Raw genomic sequence first — 14,972 nt, 5'->3', positions numbered from 1 at the left:
ATTGACCAAGCAGCGATAGCGATCGTTCACGAGCAAGAAATTATTCGGTTTGTCTGGAGAGAGAGAGTCGGTGTCAAGCCATCGCCTGAAAGAGTACCAGCCAAGTCTCCTCGTAAGCGATATGGATCCCCAGCTCGTGCTCTTCCGCCGCCAATATTTCCAGCTCTTCGAACCGGATTTTCTGGCATGGCCTCCCAAATCGCTCTTACGAGAGTCTGGTATTCAGCAATGGCTGTACAAGCACTGCTTCGATACTAGCGCAAATCTGCATTTGCCTTCCGATAGGTACAGATTGCGAGTACTCAAGCCTCTGCTTAAGAAAGTCGAGCAAGCCATCGAAGACCCAGAGCAAGATGTAGGTTCATTTTCTCTACCTCTTAACAGCTTACTTTCATTTTCTCTCGTCATGTAATATTCTCCAAGGCCTTTCATATTGATTCTTTTGTCTGCTTTCAGGAGATTTCCGATGATCTCATGTCATGTCTCTCTTCCCTCATGAGTTCAGAAATACCCTCAGAAGCGATGGCAGTCCAACAGAAATCATATGTTACCTTCACGACTCTCCCCGAAAACGCATCACGTGAGGAAGAAGAAGGGCCTGAACCAAGTTTGACGCTCCTGGAGCGCCGTCAGTTGATTTCAGGGTCTCTCACTACAGGCTTTAGAACATGGGAAGCCGCCCTACATCTGGGAGCGTACTTGCTATCGGGGCCCGGCCAGGACTTGATCAAAGGCAAGAGTATCTTAGAACTCGGGGCGGGTACTGGATTTCTGTCTATCCTATGTGGCAAGCAATTAGGAGCTACCCATGTGACGACTACGGACGGTGACGAGGGGGTGGTCGAAGCACTCAAAGAGAATCTCTTCTTGAACGGACTTGATGACGAGAAGAAAGTACTGACCAGCGTGCTTCGTTGGGGCCACGGTATCAGAGGTTCTTGGGTTGAGGACGATTACGAGGAGCACCCTTATGACACGGTCATTGGCGCCGATATTGTAAGGATTCAATAGCTAAGTGAATCCGATCTCAACTAACCGATGAATCTAGACCTACGACAAGACCGCTTGCTCAGCACTGGCTGCGACGATTCGCATGCTTCTCGAGCTTCGACCCAGCATCAAGGTGATCATCGCTGGCACAATTCGCAATGTCGATACCTTTGAGACCTTCAGACACGCTTGCTGTCAGTATTGACTTCCTTGAAAATCCTTGACACAAATTGACTTGTCGGCAGTGCGTAATCACTTTAATGTTGAGGAGATACCATTTGAGCCAAAACCGATTCGCGAGCAAAAGGCACTGTTTTACGCAAAGGCTGTTCCTTTCAAGATTCTATCAATTACGGCACCGTCAGACAGCGCATGATCAAATCACTCAAGAATCATCCGTAGACATGAAGCAACGATTAACACACGCTGACCAGACACCTCACATTACCTGGCCAACCTTCTGTCTCCCTTCGGAAGTTTACCCATCTCAAGGCATCATTCGGATCTCAGTCTTCAATCCACCCTTCTTCACACGCTCAAGGTAGGCTTCGCCCAAGGTTGCCGGCGTGAGCACACCGCCCTCGAGTTCGTGTGCCGGAGTCTGATCGCGCGCAATGGTGATCGCAGCCTCAGCGAGCAGCAAGCCGGTGAGGTAATACATGCTGCCATCGTACCGCATGGTACCCATCACCCGCTTCGGGTCGCTTGGATCCTCTACGTCGGCGTGTGCGATGGCACGCCACTCGACGTACTCCTTCGATGCTTGCCTGGGTGATTGTCAGCCTTCATCTCATGGGAGAGCTGTGTGCCTTGTGCTTACTCTTTGCTTGGCCCATCGCCTGGCTGAGTGACGAGCTTCTGCAGCAGCCAGCGCACAGGAGGGATAATGAGCGCAAGAAAGCCGAACGTCAGTCCCACGTGCACTGCCAAACCACGGATCATGCCTTTGGCGCGCATGTAGGGGTTGAGGTAGAAATTGGGTCCGTAAAATTTTCCACCATCAAACAGACTCCAGGATCTGTGTACCAGCGGAGTATCGGTGGGACCTTGAATACTGTCAGTAAGCAAGCCGCCGAGGTCTGGCACAGTCCGTAGGCCAGTGAGGCGTTCATAGATGGATTTGCTGTAAGATTGCTGAGGGGGTATCACAGTCGACTGAGACCACCTGGCGAACGATTTGGACAAGGCGAACAAGCTGTAGCTGTCGAAGAGCGTGAGTACCGTTGACAGAGTGCCACCGCTGGCTGAAGCATTGATGTCATGGATACTGTAGATGATCTCGCCAGTGCCCACGTTAAGGGTCCTTCGAATGTGAGAAACGAGAGCCCAGCACATTAGGTCGGTTGGCGCAGACTCAATGCCGTTCTGAGGGATGATGATAGCACCATTGAGCTTCGCCTTCGCATGGTGGTGGTCGATGATATCTTTCACCCAGGGCACCTCGCCAGTAACGTCGAGATAGTGGGTGCCTGTCTCCACGCAGGCCTCAACTACAGCGGTACCATATTTGTGGTATGGCCCAACAGTCGTGATGAGCACTTTCGTTGTTTTGGCGAGACGCTCGAGGTCGGCCTTCTCAAGTTGAGCGACTTCCACGCCAGGAAGGGCACGATTGGGGTTTTGCGACTTCAATTCCTGGAGGAGAGCATTGAGCTTGCTTTCTGAGCGGCCTGCAATCGCCCACTTGAAGTCCGTGGGCAGATTGGCGGTGATATATTCCGCTGTGAGCTTTCCCGTGTAGCCGGTGGCTCCGAACACCACGGCCTCATACTGGCGATCTGCCATGCTTGCGACTATTTGCTCAGGGTGTTGGAGGATGGAAATTGCGGAGGGCTTGATCGTCTGCAACAATGTCAAGAGCAGTGAGGCGATCACATGTAACGAAATCGGACTGGAACCACCGGCCTTCTATAGTCTACGCTGCCTTTCTTTATCACTCGCAGTGGACCTCGGCGTGCTCAGGAGCGCACGAAGCGATCTACGGCCTGTTCCAAGGCAGCAGACATGACGTTCCTCTGGCTGGAGTGAGGGCTAACGTCGCTAGCCAAAGTCAACACACTATCATTGGGTGCCTCAGGCCCACAGAACTCTCGCCAAGCCTGCCCCCAAAATTCCCGCCAAGACACACGAAAAGCCCGGCTTCGCATACATGGTGTGGCCTCGAGCGTCTGTGACAACCAGCGACAACCCGTCAGGAAAAACAGGTCAGCCTTGCAACCATGACGAAGCGCACCAAGAAGGTCGGAATTACCGGTAAATACGGTACCCGGTACGAACAGAGCCCTCGAAAGCGCTCGACAGACCCCTCTGTCGAGCTCACCGCGAAAGAATCCGAAATGGAGACTAACGCTCACTCTTCAGCTATGGTGCCTCCCTCCGCAAGCAGGTGAAGAAGATCGAAATCTCTCAGCACGCCCGTTACACCTGCACCTTCTGCGGCAAGGTCACCGTCAAGCGTCACTCCACCGGTATCTGGGACTGCAAGTCGTGCAAGAAGACTGTCGCCGGTGGCGCCTACACCCTCTCGTATGTCGCCGATCCACGCCCTGCAACACGCATACGGCGCGCCTTATCGACCAGCCAGCATATCGCTAACAATTGTACAGCACCCCGGCCGCCGCTGCCACCAGGTCTACCATCCGTCGTCTGCGCGAGATCGCCGAGGTATAAATGGGTTATGGCATCAGGGAGGATCACGATGGAGTTCAATGAGCGCTTTTAAGTTCGCAGCGCTGGGAAATAGTGTTGCGGATAACGAAGAAATTCCTTCAAAATCTTCCAATGACTTCCACCCGCCCACTGTGAGGCAAACATCACAAGAACCAAGTCTGTCAAGGCGGCCGATGGACCTGGTTATTCCGAATGCACATCGGCTCCAGTGAGGCGCATATTTTCAAGGACGACAACGTCCCGTCCAGGCGCTTGCTACGCCTGCTTTTATTACGCTGCGACTGAGAATAGATCAGACCTTCGACCCGTATATCGTCCAAATGTAGCAAGGCGACAACGACTTATGATCTCCATTCATATTTTCAAGCACAACCAGATCAGGATGCATCATGTCCGGATGCACTTGGTATACGCATGGGGTGCTCGAGACAATATGGGTGGAAACATGGTGACTATTGCGTCTTTGGACTGCAGCCTGGACGACAGCCTGAATCAGACACGAAGTGTCATCTGCAAGGGCGCATCTCACAATAGGCCACATGAGAGATAGAAAAAACAGTGCCTGGATCTCATGCGCATCGTGACCATGCCTAGTCGCACACGCTATCCACTATGGTCTGCCAGGGCGGTGGCGCGTGATCAGCTGCCACGGCAGGCGCCACCTTCAACGACAGCATATGCTATGAGTCGTGTCAACCGTGAAGAAGTAGTGCCTCGTAATGCCATGCCGTTTACATTTCAGACCTCATTCACGAGGGTGTACTGGTTGTTCCGGTTGCCGCCCTCTGACCTCCGCTAAGCTTTCACGTGAGTGGCTGCGGATCGGCTGCAGGGCCCTAGGTATAAAGCCGGCTTGTCCAGATGCGCGCCTCTCTTCCTCCTTCCACATCTTGACCGCAACACCGCCTACTTACATGCAATCACCGCGATTCGAGTGTCTATACGCGCTCCCTCGGTCGCCTCGGCATGGCAGAACAATGTATTGTTTGTCTGGGCGATCTGCGAGACTCCATCGCCACCGATTCTCCTGCGGACCTTCCCGAAGCGCATCCTGGTGACGACGCCGTCCAGCACCGCGCTAAGAGCCAGTTGCGCAACACAAGACTGAGCACCAAAAGGTACCATTTCCAACCACCACGAACCGATCGAGCGTGCGCGTGCGCAAATGCGTGATGCATGAGCCCTCGTATCTACCTATGCACTGGAGGCTTGCAGTGGCCTGCGTCGCAACCCCGCCAGCTCTCCCGCTTCTTCCACCCTTGGACGGCTTGAAGACATTCGCCGGATAAGCTTGGAAGGTGAGGTTTTCTCATTGCCCTGCGCATGCCGCGGAGCTGCTGGACGCCTCCAGTGTGTGTAATACCATGATCTGTGCTAACATGACTGCGCTTACAGTATCGATGACGATGACGAAATCGTAGCCCATCTACTCCCCTGCGGACACGACTTGCACAATGCCTGCCTCAAGCCTTGGGTTGAGCGTGCCAACAGCTGCCCTATCTGTCGAGCCAAATTCAACTCTGTAGAGCTTCGGAAGGCGATAGGGTCTTCGGTGATCGACAGCTATGCAGTACAAGACAAGGTGCAAGAGGCTGAGATCGACCCATCTATGATCCTTGAGGACGAACTGTTCGCTGTCGACACTTGGGAGCCATGTGTCGTTTGCGGCACGAGCGACGATGCGCACAATCAAATGTACTGCGACGGCTGCGACAAGGCGGTGCATGTCTTCTGCGCTGGCTTTGATGATGCCCCGGACGTCTGGTACTGTGAAACATGCCTAGTGGACATTGAGACCGACACCGCTCTTCCTGGCCTTCGCTCCGCTCTGCGCAGACGCCCTAGACAACAGCGCACTGCTCCGTCTGGTGGCCGACGCGTTGGACGCGGAAGACGAAACGATACTTCTTGGGCGCGAGTCTGGCAAGAGGTTTCGCGCCGCTTGGATCTTGATCTTGACTTTCCCTTCGATGACGATGAGCCTACAAGAGACACCAGAACACCTCAACAGCGTAGGGAATTCCGGCAGTGGCAGCGACGCTTCGAGGTGGCAGACCGCCAGGGTGTTGCGAACCGTCTTCGCGACATCGCTACACAGAACCGTGAGCCCCAGCCACAACCTGCGCCTGAATCACAAGAAGAACTGCGCGCTTGGAATGCTTTCGACAAGGCAAGAGAAGTGAACAATGAGCCAAACACGCGCAAGAGGAAAGCCACCGATTCTCCAGCCTCACCGCGAGAGCCAGAGCCAGAGCAGAGGAAGCTGAAAAGGCCACGGTTGCGACGGCCTGCTGCCGCCGCGGGATCTCCGCCGGCCGAGTCATCACATGCTGCAGCCCAACGTGGTACTGAAGGCACGACTTTCTTGTCTTCTCTGTTGCGCGAAGTAGAGAATAACCCATCGTCTGCGGGCTCGCCTGGCCCTTCCAGCGCTGCTGGCAATGGGCAGTACTCGCCGCGAAATTCGTCTCCTGCGCGATCGCCTGGTTCTTCGGGCTATGGTTCACCTCATGCACCATCAGCCACACCGCCAATGTCCCCCATCGCCCATCCGACTTCTCCGCCAGTACCCTTATTCTCACCTTTCTCGCCAGCGGTGGCTTCCCAAGATTTAGAGACGCCTACAGGCAGGCGCGAACGAGGTCGACGACGTGACCACCACGATAGCGGCTACGACGAGAACTACCATAGTGGCGGTGACGCCCTCTCGCCGAGCCGAGCCATGTCGTATTCCGCGAAAGAGGAGATTCAACGCATGGTAAAGATTGCCTTACGCCCGCGCTACTTGGAGAAGACGATAGACAAAGATCAGTATACAGACATCAACAGAGATGTCTCGCGCAAAATGTACGATCTCGTAGGCGACGCATCGGCTTTGGCGGATCAAAGCGCTCGCGAAAGGTGGCAGGGCATTGCTGCGGAAGAAGTTCGAATGGCCGTCGCTCGGGTGGCTGCCGACACTTCGTCCTCCAGCTAGGTGTAATTCTGGTTTGGCGTTTCTGGGCCGTATGGGGATACTATAGACGGCTCCGGCCTTGGTTCACAGCACAGGCGCTTTCGGGACGAGCTCATCCAGGCTCTATGATGTAGATACCCCAAGATACAAACTCACGATACGTTTATGTACTTATTTGGTAGCCCTGCTAGTCGAAAATTTGAGAAGTATGCGCATGAAACGCTGCTGTTCTGGTTTCAGTGCGATTTGTTCCGACGATCGATTGCGTGGGATTAGGCTCGAGAAGGGCAATATATCGCGTTAGTCTACACTTGTCCCGTATGATGACTGTTCCGCCCTGATAATGATAGGCCGAGCTCGTGTCTCTTGCGCCCTATGGTCCAATACTGTCCGATCCCGGCGAGAAGCGATTCCCGAGGTCACTGATATATATGGTAGTATCCCACGCATGTGCAGCTGAACGTGGAGTTCAACAAAGCGCCGACTCTCGTACTATGCCATCCTCTTCTATTTGACCAATCTATCAGTATAATCAGTTCATATATATATTGAGTGCACAACCCACACAAGGGCCCACCAAATTCACAATCTCAAGTACAATGTCGACGGAAAAGCACGTCGTCGTCTTAGGGTACGCCAACCCTAGTAACCACAAGCACCAGCCAAGCGTTATCGCTCACCACCACCGCACAGGGCCGGCGTGACTGGATTGACGAGTGCTTTATTTCTCGCCGAGGCCGGATATAAAGTGACTGTAGTAGCAGCTCATGTGCCCGGCGATAGCAGTATCGAGTACACATCGCCATGGTGAGTCTCCGTCTTATGGCTGCCTTAGAGGAGCCTGGCTGACGGACACGCTCGCAGGGCGGGTGCACATTGGCTGCCACACGCAAGAGCAAATGAGCCAGTGATATGTGATTGGGATGTCCAGACGTATGAGCACTGGCTGGGTATCATCCGGCGGGAGGAGGAGGACCCGACCTTGCCGCCGTCTGGTTTGAAGGTGGGTCTTCACGCACTCATATACACAAGAGGCAACAGAGACAGTGGACTGACATGCCTACAGCAAATTGACTCCTACGAGTTATGGGACAAGAATCCCAACTACGAAATCTGGTACGCGCCCCACGTCGAGGCCTTCCGCACGCTCTCAGCCTCCCACAAACCCATCTCAGCCATCAACGAGAAAGCCTCCCTGGCGTCCGCAGACCTCCCCGAAATCCAGCACGGCGCCTACTACAAAGCAATGTGCATCAACGTCCCCCGATTCCTCCTCTACCTCCAAGAGCGCGCCACCAGCCTCGGCGTACGCGTCCTCAAAGCCCACCTGCCCACCCACGGCGTGCTGAGCGCGACTCTCAGCGGCACGGCGGACTTCGTACGACTCGAGACCGGCCGCCCGAAGCCCGCGTGCTTCGTCAACGCCACGGGCCTCGGGGCGAAGAAGCTCTGCGGCGACGACGCCATGTACCCGATCCGCGGGCAGACCGTGCTCGTCAAGGGCGAAGCGCGGTCGACTATCACGCGCGTCGGCGACGGGTACAGGGCGTACTGCATTCCGCGGCCGGGCTCGGGCACGACGATTCTCGGTGGCACGAAGGAGGAGGGCGTCTGGGATGAGACGCCGGATGCGCGTGTGACGGAGCAGATTTTGAGGCTTAATGCGTTGCAGGTCCCGGAGCTGCTGACGGGGCCGGAATGGGGGTTTGAGGTTGTTAGTGTGCAGTGTGGGCTGAGGCCAGCGAGGAGGGGTGGGCCGAGGGTGGAGAGGGAGAAGGTGGGAGATTGGGAGATTGTGCATGCTTATGGGCATGCTGGGGCTGGGTATCAGAACTCGGTTGGGAGCGCGAGGCTGGTTGTGGAGTTGGTTGGGGAAGGCGTAGGTGCAAAGGGGTTGGCGGCGAAGCTTTGATAGAGGAACATCCTCACTATGGAAGGAAAATTAGGAAGCCGTTGTTAGAGAGATTTGCAATGTGTAGATGAATTCATGATCTGTTAGGATGTATGCGAGCAACAGCTAGGCGACTTGATCAAGAAGAGGCAACCCCATTAGCCTCGGTGGTCTGCTTGCTCGAAAGTTGTCGTAGCAGGTCCCCAACAATCTTTGCGTTCTCATCGGTCTGTTGCTGTACCTGACTCTCGCCGACAGTGTTCAAAGGTCCGAATAGCCACATCTCCTGCAGGTGGCGGATGAGCATTTGCAAATCCTCGGCGGCCTTGATCTGTGGTAACTGTTAGTAAGCAGAGTATACAGCGAAATGATCAAGGCTGACCAAATGTGAAGTCTCTACTTGCATTTGAAATTGCAAGTTGGCAGTCGTGTTACGATCAGTCTTGTCGACCTGTTCAAAGATTAGCGTAAGTGTTTGACCGCTTCAGTAGAATGTCGAGCCGTACCGAGGCGAGCGTCACGAGCGCATCGAATCGCTTTACGAGGTCATCTCTCGAGTTCTCGATCTTTCCTGCTTAACTGTCAGGTCTGAAACGCTATTCCATTGACAAACTGCTGGCTTACTGATCAGGCCGGGCGTGTTGCGTAGCGGGGCGGCGGCTTTTGCGTCCATCTTTCAGATACTCTTTAAGGAATGCTCATCGTGTGACCGAGAGAATGCCTCGGCTCTTGCGTGTCGAGCCTTTAGTAGATATGAATCAGGTCGTCATTGGCTCGGGCTTGACTTGGTGTTGTGTCTACTCGTCCTTTCACTGTAGCGTGGTCGGAATTCTGAGGCGAGCGCCACCGGCTGCCACGTGCGTTCAGTTTGCGACAATGCAATGTTGTCACTTGGTATACAGTAGTGAAAACGCGAGAGGGTCAATCAGTTCGCGTCGCTGTTTGAAGCTCGCTAAATGATGGATTGACCTCTACGCACTGTTCGGGACTGATACTCGGCGAAGAGCGCGAGTGGCTCGGGCATGTGATGACACGACGAACGAGCCGAGGTTCGCAGCGTGAGCCCTGGAGCGCAACATCATCTCATCAGGTCTGCCTGTTGCGACCTCATCTCCATCACGCATCTTTCGATAGCCAGTATTACTAGTCAAGATGGCCAAGCAAGGATCCGTTCTCTTTGAGCTTTCCATCGGACAGGCCGGGAAGATTGTTGTTACCGAGCCAGCAAAGAAGGTGTACCTCCTCACATTCTCGAGTCCACCAGACAATCGTCTTACAACCGTCAGTCCTCTTCCCGTGCTATATGGCCCGGAGTTCAGTCAAAATCTGACGCTATAGTATAGACATTCTGCAAAGCGATCCACCTCGCCTTCGACATTATCCAAACAAACTATCCTGCCGGCGTCGTCGTCACAACGTCCGCAGTTTCAAAGTTCTACTCTAACGGCCTTGACCTCGAGCATGCGACATCCACTCCAGGATTCTTCTCGAAAACGCTCTATGGCCTCTGGCACAGGATTCTGACCTACCCCATGCCCACCGTGGCGTTGGTCAACGGCCACGCGTTCGCGGGCGGATTCATGCTGGCAATGATGCACGACTACCGCATCATGAACCCCCATCGCGGATTCCTGTGTCTGAACGAGCTGGCTCTGGGCGTTGGACTGAGGCCGCCGATGTGTGGTGTATTTCGTGAGAAGGTCAAGGCCACTACGTTCAGGCGGATTATCCTCGAGGTGGTGAGGTTCAAGGTAAGTTGAAGAGATCCCGTGTTCATGGCACTCCAAATCCCCTAGCAGCCTTTCTAATACTTTTTGTTAGGCTCTTAATGCACTCGAAGAAGGCCTGGTCGACTCTCTCGGCGACCTAGAAGAGACTCTCAAATTCATCGGCGAGCTGGATTTGGTGGGCAAGGCTCAGCCAGGAATGTCCGGCCAGGCGGTGTATGGTGTACTCAAGCGAGAAATGTATCGCGAAACAGTGGAATATCTCGAGAGGGGCGACGAAGAAGACGCTCGCGACCTTGCTATTGCCGAGAAGCAGAAGCGCGAGGACCTTGCGAGAGATGAGAGGGTCGCTGCTTGGAAAAAAGCAAAATTGTAGGATATCGCTGGCCACGTATCGTGGGTTAGAACCGCGAAAGGGTTTCTTCCTTGTATTGATATCTCACTGCGATGATAGGGTTCTTCTCATTAATCCTGGCCAAGCCCCACGATGCTGACTTCAAGTTGATGCCCATCGCATGTGACCACCTCGAGAGCGCGTGGGGAACATCACGACAAATGACATTTCGACTACAACATGGCAAAATCATGTACAAACGACGAGCACGAGCCTCTAGGTCGCCATGGGCGCGTGGGTCGCGCCTTCCATTTGACTTTTGGCCCCGCTCGCCTCTCTTCGACATGCTTTGCATCTCAGTCTAACCTCACCTCACCCGCGCTCCTTTCTTGCTTTATTGACTGCGCTGAATTGCGCTTTTCTTGACTTCAACCTCATTTCTCTGACCTCACTTTGTTCGATATCACGGGACCTTCTCACTTCTTCCACTAATCACGCAGGACACGATCACACTTTACTCTCTGGTGAATTCAATGGCTCCGAATCCCCTCACACCTCGCCGTCCTACAGGGCCTAGAAACAACTGGACCTATAAGCAAAGAGTCGTCCTTCACATTCTGTGGACAGAGCATCCGTTGCCATGCGCAGAACGTGTTCGTCTGTTCAATAGGATCTTCGAGCACGAATTGGCCGCTTGCGGTTTCCCTCACGGCCTCGACCTGGGTAAATTGAGTGCCCAGTATGCGGAAAGCAAGCAGACACAGAAGTCGACCTGGAAGAAAACCTGGGAGAGAGTCTGTCATGGCTCGTCGGACGAAGACCTTAATCTGCGTAGGAGACTTCAGGCGCAAATCACCAAGATCCGGAACCAGGGCGACATCAGTCGAGCCACTCTGGGTCCGGCGCCTGTGACGCCTACCGGGCCCCGCCAGCTCCCATCTAGTGGATATGCTACACCTGGGCCAAGCACCCGTAAGCGAGGAGTTGCGAAGCCGACCACGCCAGCTATTGAGGAAGCCCATGAGGACCTTTTCCAGGTTGTGTCTAAAAGGCAATCGATCTTTCATGACGATGATGATGAGGAATATACTCCAAGCAGATCCAAGAAGCGCAGGCTCACTTCCCCCGTGGTCGTCATTCCTCCGTCGCCAGTCAGCATCAAGAAGCACAAGACCGCATACGCACCTGATCCGCAGAGAGGATCCAAGGCAACAAAATACCGTTCCGGCGGCCGCCCCGGTGCGACCATGCTGTTAGTTCGCATGGAGGGCAGTAAGTCAATCTGGCTCAAGCCAGATGAGTACGCGGAGACTCAGTTGCCCCTTGTAAATGTGTCCGAGGAGGCGGCGCACCCGAACCCGCCAGCCTTGCTTTTCAGGTATTGGGACGACCGCAGTCACGGCCGGTAAGTAGTGATCAGCTTCCTTCGTGGCTAATGCTAATAGGCTCCTAGCAACTCCAAAATTGGATTCGTCAGCGGCAGATTCGCCAGCGCCTTGGTCGGACCAAGAGTTCCGCCTAAGTGCGATGTCATCGAATGGAATGACATCGCGCAGCACTTGAATAACGCTGGCATGGATCGAACGGGCGTACCGAGCCCCTTAATCTCGACGTCGAACCTCCTCATCTGGGTATTGCGCATGGCACTCAAGAAAGCAGAGCCTTCGGCACGAATTAGCGTCATCGACACGTCCAAACTGGATCCGCAATCGATATACCACGTTCCACCATTCTATGAAGAATTGAAGAAAAAGCGACCTTTCACCAAAGGTGGCTTCCAGTATAGGGGTTCCCACGAACACTTGATCTGGTATCAGGTCCCCGCGTCCGCCATGGTCGGCACCTTCGGTCTTGCCGACATCACTTCGCTGGCCCAGAGTAGCAAGACTCTGAAGAAGCTGCTACGTCTCGAGCAGCTAGCCACGGCCAAGAGCTCCGGAGCGGACATTATCAAAACCCTCAAGCAGGCTGACATTCGGATCTCGAGCTGCGTGGCTAAAGCGATTGGCGAGACCGTCTATTTCCTCGGATTGAACCACACATCTAGTGTTGACATGCTCTCTCGGGCTGTGTTCGAGATCGTGCAGGGCTGGGCTCTCAAGCCGGAAGAGAGATCGCAGGAGAAAGCGGAGTTTTTTGCTCACGTTTTCATTCAAAAGAGCGAAGGACCCGTCGGGCTGGATGATCATGCCAAGCTTAAGCATGCGTAAGTGATCCCTCCGACGAAATTGTCATGATCTCTACTGATGTCTTTCAGTCTCCTGAATGGCTTGCAATGGTCATGCGGAGACCTGAACGTGCATTTGAAAGGCCCTGCAGCGTTCGAGCAGATGAAGAGTCGGGCTGCAAAAAGAGGCCTCAACGATCCGATCACGTTGGTAACCAATGAGCTGGATGCTATCAAGCTTCATGCTGTCATGTACGAGAAGCGCCAGCAGCGCGCCCAGTTGCTGCTGTCTGACACTGTCGCTAATGAGGGAAATCAAGAGGAAGAGGAAGATGAGATTGAGGTACTGACGCCCGCGACACCGCAGAGGCGTGAGCGTGTTGATCAAATCCTGTACGAGTGATGTGATACCTACCAGTCAACGCCGCAACCACCGCGGCGGCGAAGGAAGAGGTGGAGTCTCGACCAGGAAAGGACAGATCAATGTTCTCACCTTCTCCTGATCAGGTTGGAAAGCCTGGCAAGCTGTTCAATGTTTGATAGCAAAAGTGTGGCACCGACGGTCAACTGTCGCTAATTAGCCTGCTTGAATGCAAACACTCGTCACCACTGTCTTCGTAGGCCACTTGGGCTGAATCGTTACACTCCCACACACATCGTTCCAGACAGAAGCGCTGAAAACGCATCAAACATCAAGTGGCGGCAAGATCTGCTGCGTATCCACCCATGCACTTCGTCAGCCACTACCTACCCTAGCTTGGTCATCATCTCGGGCACCCATCACGGAAACTACTCGGCCAAAAGCATGGAAATGAAGCATCGCGCTCCGAGAAAGCCGTTATCGAGATACACTTCACGCCGGCGTCGAGATCTCGCCCGCGCCCGCTCGTATAGCCGTACTCCAAAGCGACGTCCCTCCGTAGCCTTGTGTTTCAGGTCCTACGAGGAACAAGTCTGCTTCGCGATCCCGCGCCGCTCTGGCCTCTCGATCTCCGGATCGCGCGGTGGCGACACAGACCGGCCCAGGACGTGTGTGCCGTGTCCTGTCTCCCGTCTTCTGGAAGCCTTCCAGAACGCCGTGCTGCCGTGACAGCCTGGCTGACAGGAGGCCGCAGCGCGCGGGCTGGACAGCGCTCGAGTGATCGGAGGGGCTCGGGCGCCGAGTGCACAGGGCCGCTCTGTCATGACGGCGGACGGAGGGTGTGCTGACTACTTGATTACAGGTACCGGACGCCAGTGAGCGCCGGCCGCGGCGAGCTCGTTTCTTCATCCAACGGCTGTTGCAACGACGGAGAGGCACACGCGACACGCTTCGCAGCCACGGCGGACAGGAGAGATGAGGAAGGGGGCGCGCGAGGAGGGGCTTGGCGTATGTTGCGGCTCTGCGCCTATGGGGCCCGCGGACGGTGCGAGGGAGGGAGGGAGCCCAGGTGAAGCTCGTGCCGCACCAGCGTCTCTGAGTGCTGATGACTCCCGGCGCACGTGTGGCAGATGCCGGGCGGGGACGTCATAGTGAGGGAACGGCGGGTGGGAGCAGAGAGGCTGGTGCGGTAAGCGAAGACGACGACGACGACGATGCTGTCCCGACAGATCAGTCTGACAGACGCGCACGAAGCGCTGGCGGGACTTGCTCTCGAGGGCGGGAGGATTAAGATGTGGTCAAGACGCCCGCCTCAGGCACACGGCAGGATTCCTGGGCTTGCGCCTGTGCCCTGGCGGCTGCAGCGTGGGATGGGGGGCTTGCCTGTCTGATCAATCCGCCGATTGGCCGCCCGGCAATGCATGGTTTCGCGTTTACGATGATCTGCTGTGATCGCCTGGAGCTCGGGGAGCTGTCATGTACTGCCACCGCGCGCTCCTGTACGACAGCAAGAATGAGGTAGACACGCAGCCAGATGGCAGCATTTCGAACCCGTCGGCCTATCGGCGCATCTCCACGGCTGCCAGTGTGCCACGCGTCAGCGTCTTGTCTTCCTACACAAGCCAGCCGTTTGACGCCGCCGCCAGCTTCCCCTGGTGAAACATGGGTGCCAGAGGCTAGGGGCGGCGAAATTGCAGCCCTGACTCGCAGGCCTCGCAGGCCTCGCGCCGCCAGACGTCAGCGCAGCGCCAGCAATCGCCCGCCGCAAGGCTGCAGGCATTCTGCGGCAAGGACACACGTCCGGCTCCGTGGCGGTGAAAGAAGCGCTGCCCTAACCACCTAAGCGACCCGGGCAGATGTTCGAACCCTTGTCGCT

General features: G+C 55.2%; 8 protein-coding genes across 8 annotated transcripts; 6 read left to right on the top strand and 2 right to left on the bottom strand.

Annotated features, from left to right (window-relative positions):
- Positions 1-31: 31 nt before the first annotated feature.
- Positions 32-1,931, top strand: WHR41_02563 (uncharacterized protein). Its single transcript, XM_069371169.1, has 4 exons — positions 32-355; positions 457-996; positions 1,049-1,184; positions 1,236-1,931. Exons 1-4 carry the CDS (start codon positions 122-124, stop codon positions 1,364-1,366), a joined length of 1,041 nt encoding a protein of 346 aa, XP_069232041.1. The 5' UTR covers positions 32-121; the 3' UTR covers positions 1,367-1,931.
- On the bottom strand, positions 1,284-2,942 carry WHR41_02562 (uncharacterized protein). The gene is made up of 2 exons (XM_069371168.1): positions 1,811-2,942; positions 1,284-1,757 (listed from the first exon to the last, which is right to left on the bottom strand). Exons 1-2 carry the CDS (start codon positions 2,773-2,775, stop codon positions 1,478-1,480), a joined length of 1,245 nt encoding a protein of 414 aa, XP_069232042.1. The 5' UTR covers positions 2,776-2,942; the 3' UTR covers positions 1,284-1,477.
- A 267-nt stretch (positions 2,943-3,209) lies between these two features.
- RPL43A (60S ribosomal protein eL43) lies at positions 3,210-3,660 on the top strand (the record flags this gene model as incomplete). Its single annotated transcript, XM_069371167.1, has 3 exons — positions 3,210-3,259; positions 3,352-3,516; positions 3,597-3,660. The coding sequence occupies 3 exons, from the start codon at positions 3,210-3,212 to the stop codon at positions 3,658-3,660; spliced, it is 279 nt and encodes a 92-aa protein (XP_069232043.1).
- Positions 3,661-4,626: 966 nt separating this feature from the next.
- WHR41_02560 (uncharacterized protein) lies at positions 4,627-6,836 on the top strand (the record flags this gene model as incomplete). Its single annotated transcript, XM_069371166.1, has 2 exons — positions 4,627-4,778; positions 5,056-6,836. 2 exons carry the CDS (start codon positions 4,627-4,629, stop codon positions 6,635-6,637), a joined length of 1,734 nt encoding a protein of 577 aa, XP_069232044.1. The 3' UTR covers positions 6,638-6,836.
- A 270-nt stretch (positions 6,837-7,106) lies between these two features.
- WHR41_02559 (uncharacterized protein) lies at positions 7,107-8,528 on the top strand (the record flags this gene model as incomplete). Its single annotated transcript, XM_069371165.1, has 4 exons — positions 7,107-7,247; positions 7,310-7,423; positions 7,481-7,619; positions 7,683-8,528. The coding sequence occupies exons 1-4, from the start codon at positions 7,216-7,218 to the stop codon at positions 8,526-8,528; spliced, it is 1,131 nt and encodes a 376-aa protein (XP_069231880.1). The 5' UTR covers positions 7,107-7,215.
- Positions 8,529-8,569: 41 nt separating this feature from the next.
- On the bottom strand, positions 8,570-9,457 carry WHR41_02558 (uncharacterized protein). Its single transcript, XM_069371164.1, has 4 exons — positions 9,132-9,457; positions 9,014-9,078; positions 8,890-8,958; positions 8,570-8,838 (listed from the first exon to the last, which is right to left on the bottom strand). The coding sequence occupies exons 1-4, from the start codon at positions 9,178-9,180 to the stop codon at positions 8,647-8,649; spliced, it is 375 nt and encodes a 124-aa protein (XP_069231879.1). The 5' UTR covers positions 9,181-9,457; the 3' UTR covers positions 8,570-8,646.
- Positions 9,458-9,528: 71 nt separating this feature from the next.
- WHR41_02557 (uncharacterized protein) lies at positions 9,529-10,719 on the top strand. Its single transcript, XM_069371163.1, has 3 exons — positions 9,529-9,788; positions 9,851-10,258; positions 10,329-10,719. Exons 1-3 carry the CDS (start codon positions 9,660-9,662, stop codon positions 10,608-10,610), a joined length of 819 nt encoding a protein of 272 aa, XP_069231886.1. The 5' UTR covers positions 9,529-9,659; the 3' UTR covers positions 10,611-10,719.
- A 382-nt stretch (positions 10,720-11,101) lies between these two features.
- Positions 11,102-13,236, top strand: WHR41_02556 (uncharacterized protein; the record flags this gene model as incomplete). Its single annotated transcript, XM_069371162.1, has 3 exons — positions 11,102-11,973; positions 12,022-12,774; positions 12,826-13,236. The coding sequence occupies 3 exons, from the start codon at positions 11,102-11,104 to the stop codon at positions 13,136-13,138; spliced, it is 1,938 nt and encodes a 645-aa protein (XP_069231885.1). The 3' UTR covers positions 13,139-13,236.
- Between the last annotated feature and the right edge of the window lie 1,736 nt (positions 13,237-14,972).

This window comes from Cladosporium halotolerans, assembly GCF_011745625.1.
Source record: "Cladosporium halotolerans strain TM138-S3 chromosome Unknown Sca6, whole genome shotgun sequence".
Lineage (NCBI taxonomy): Eukaryota > Fungi > Ascomycota > Dothideomycetes > Cladosporiales > Cladosporiaceae > Cladosporium > Cladosporium halotolerans.
This window is presented reverse-complemented; position numbering and strand designations above follow the sequence as displayed.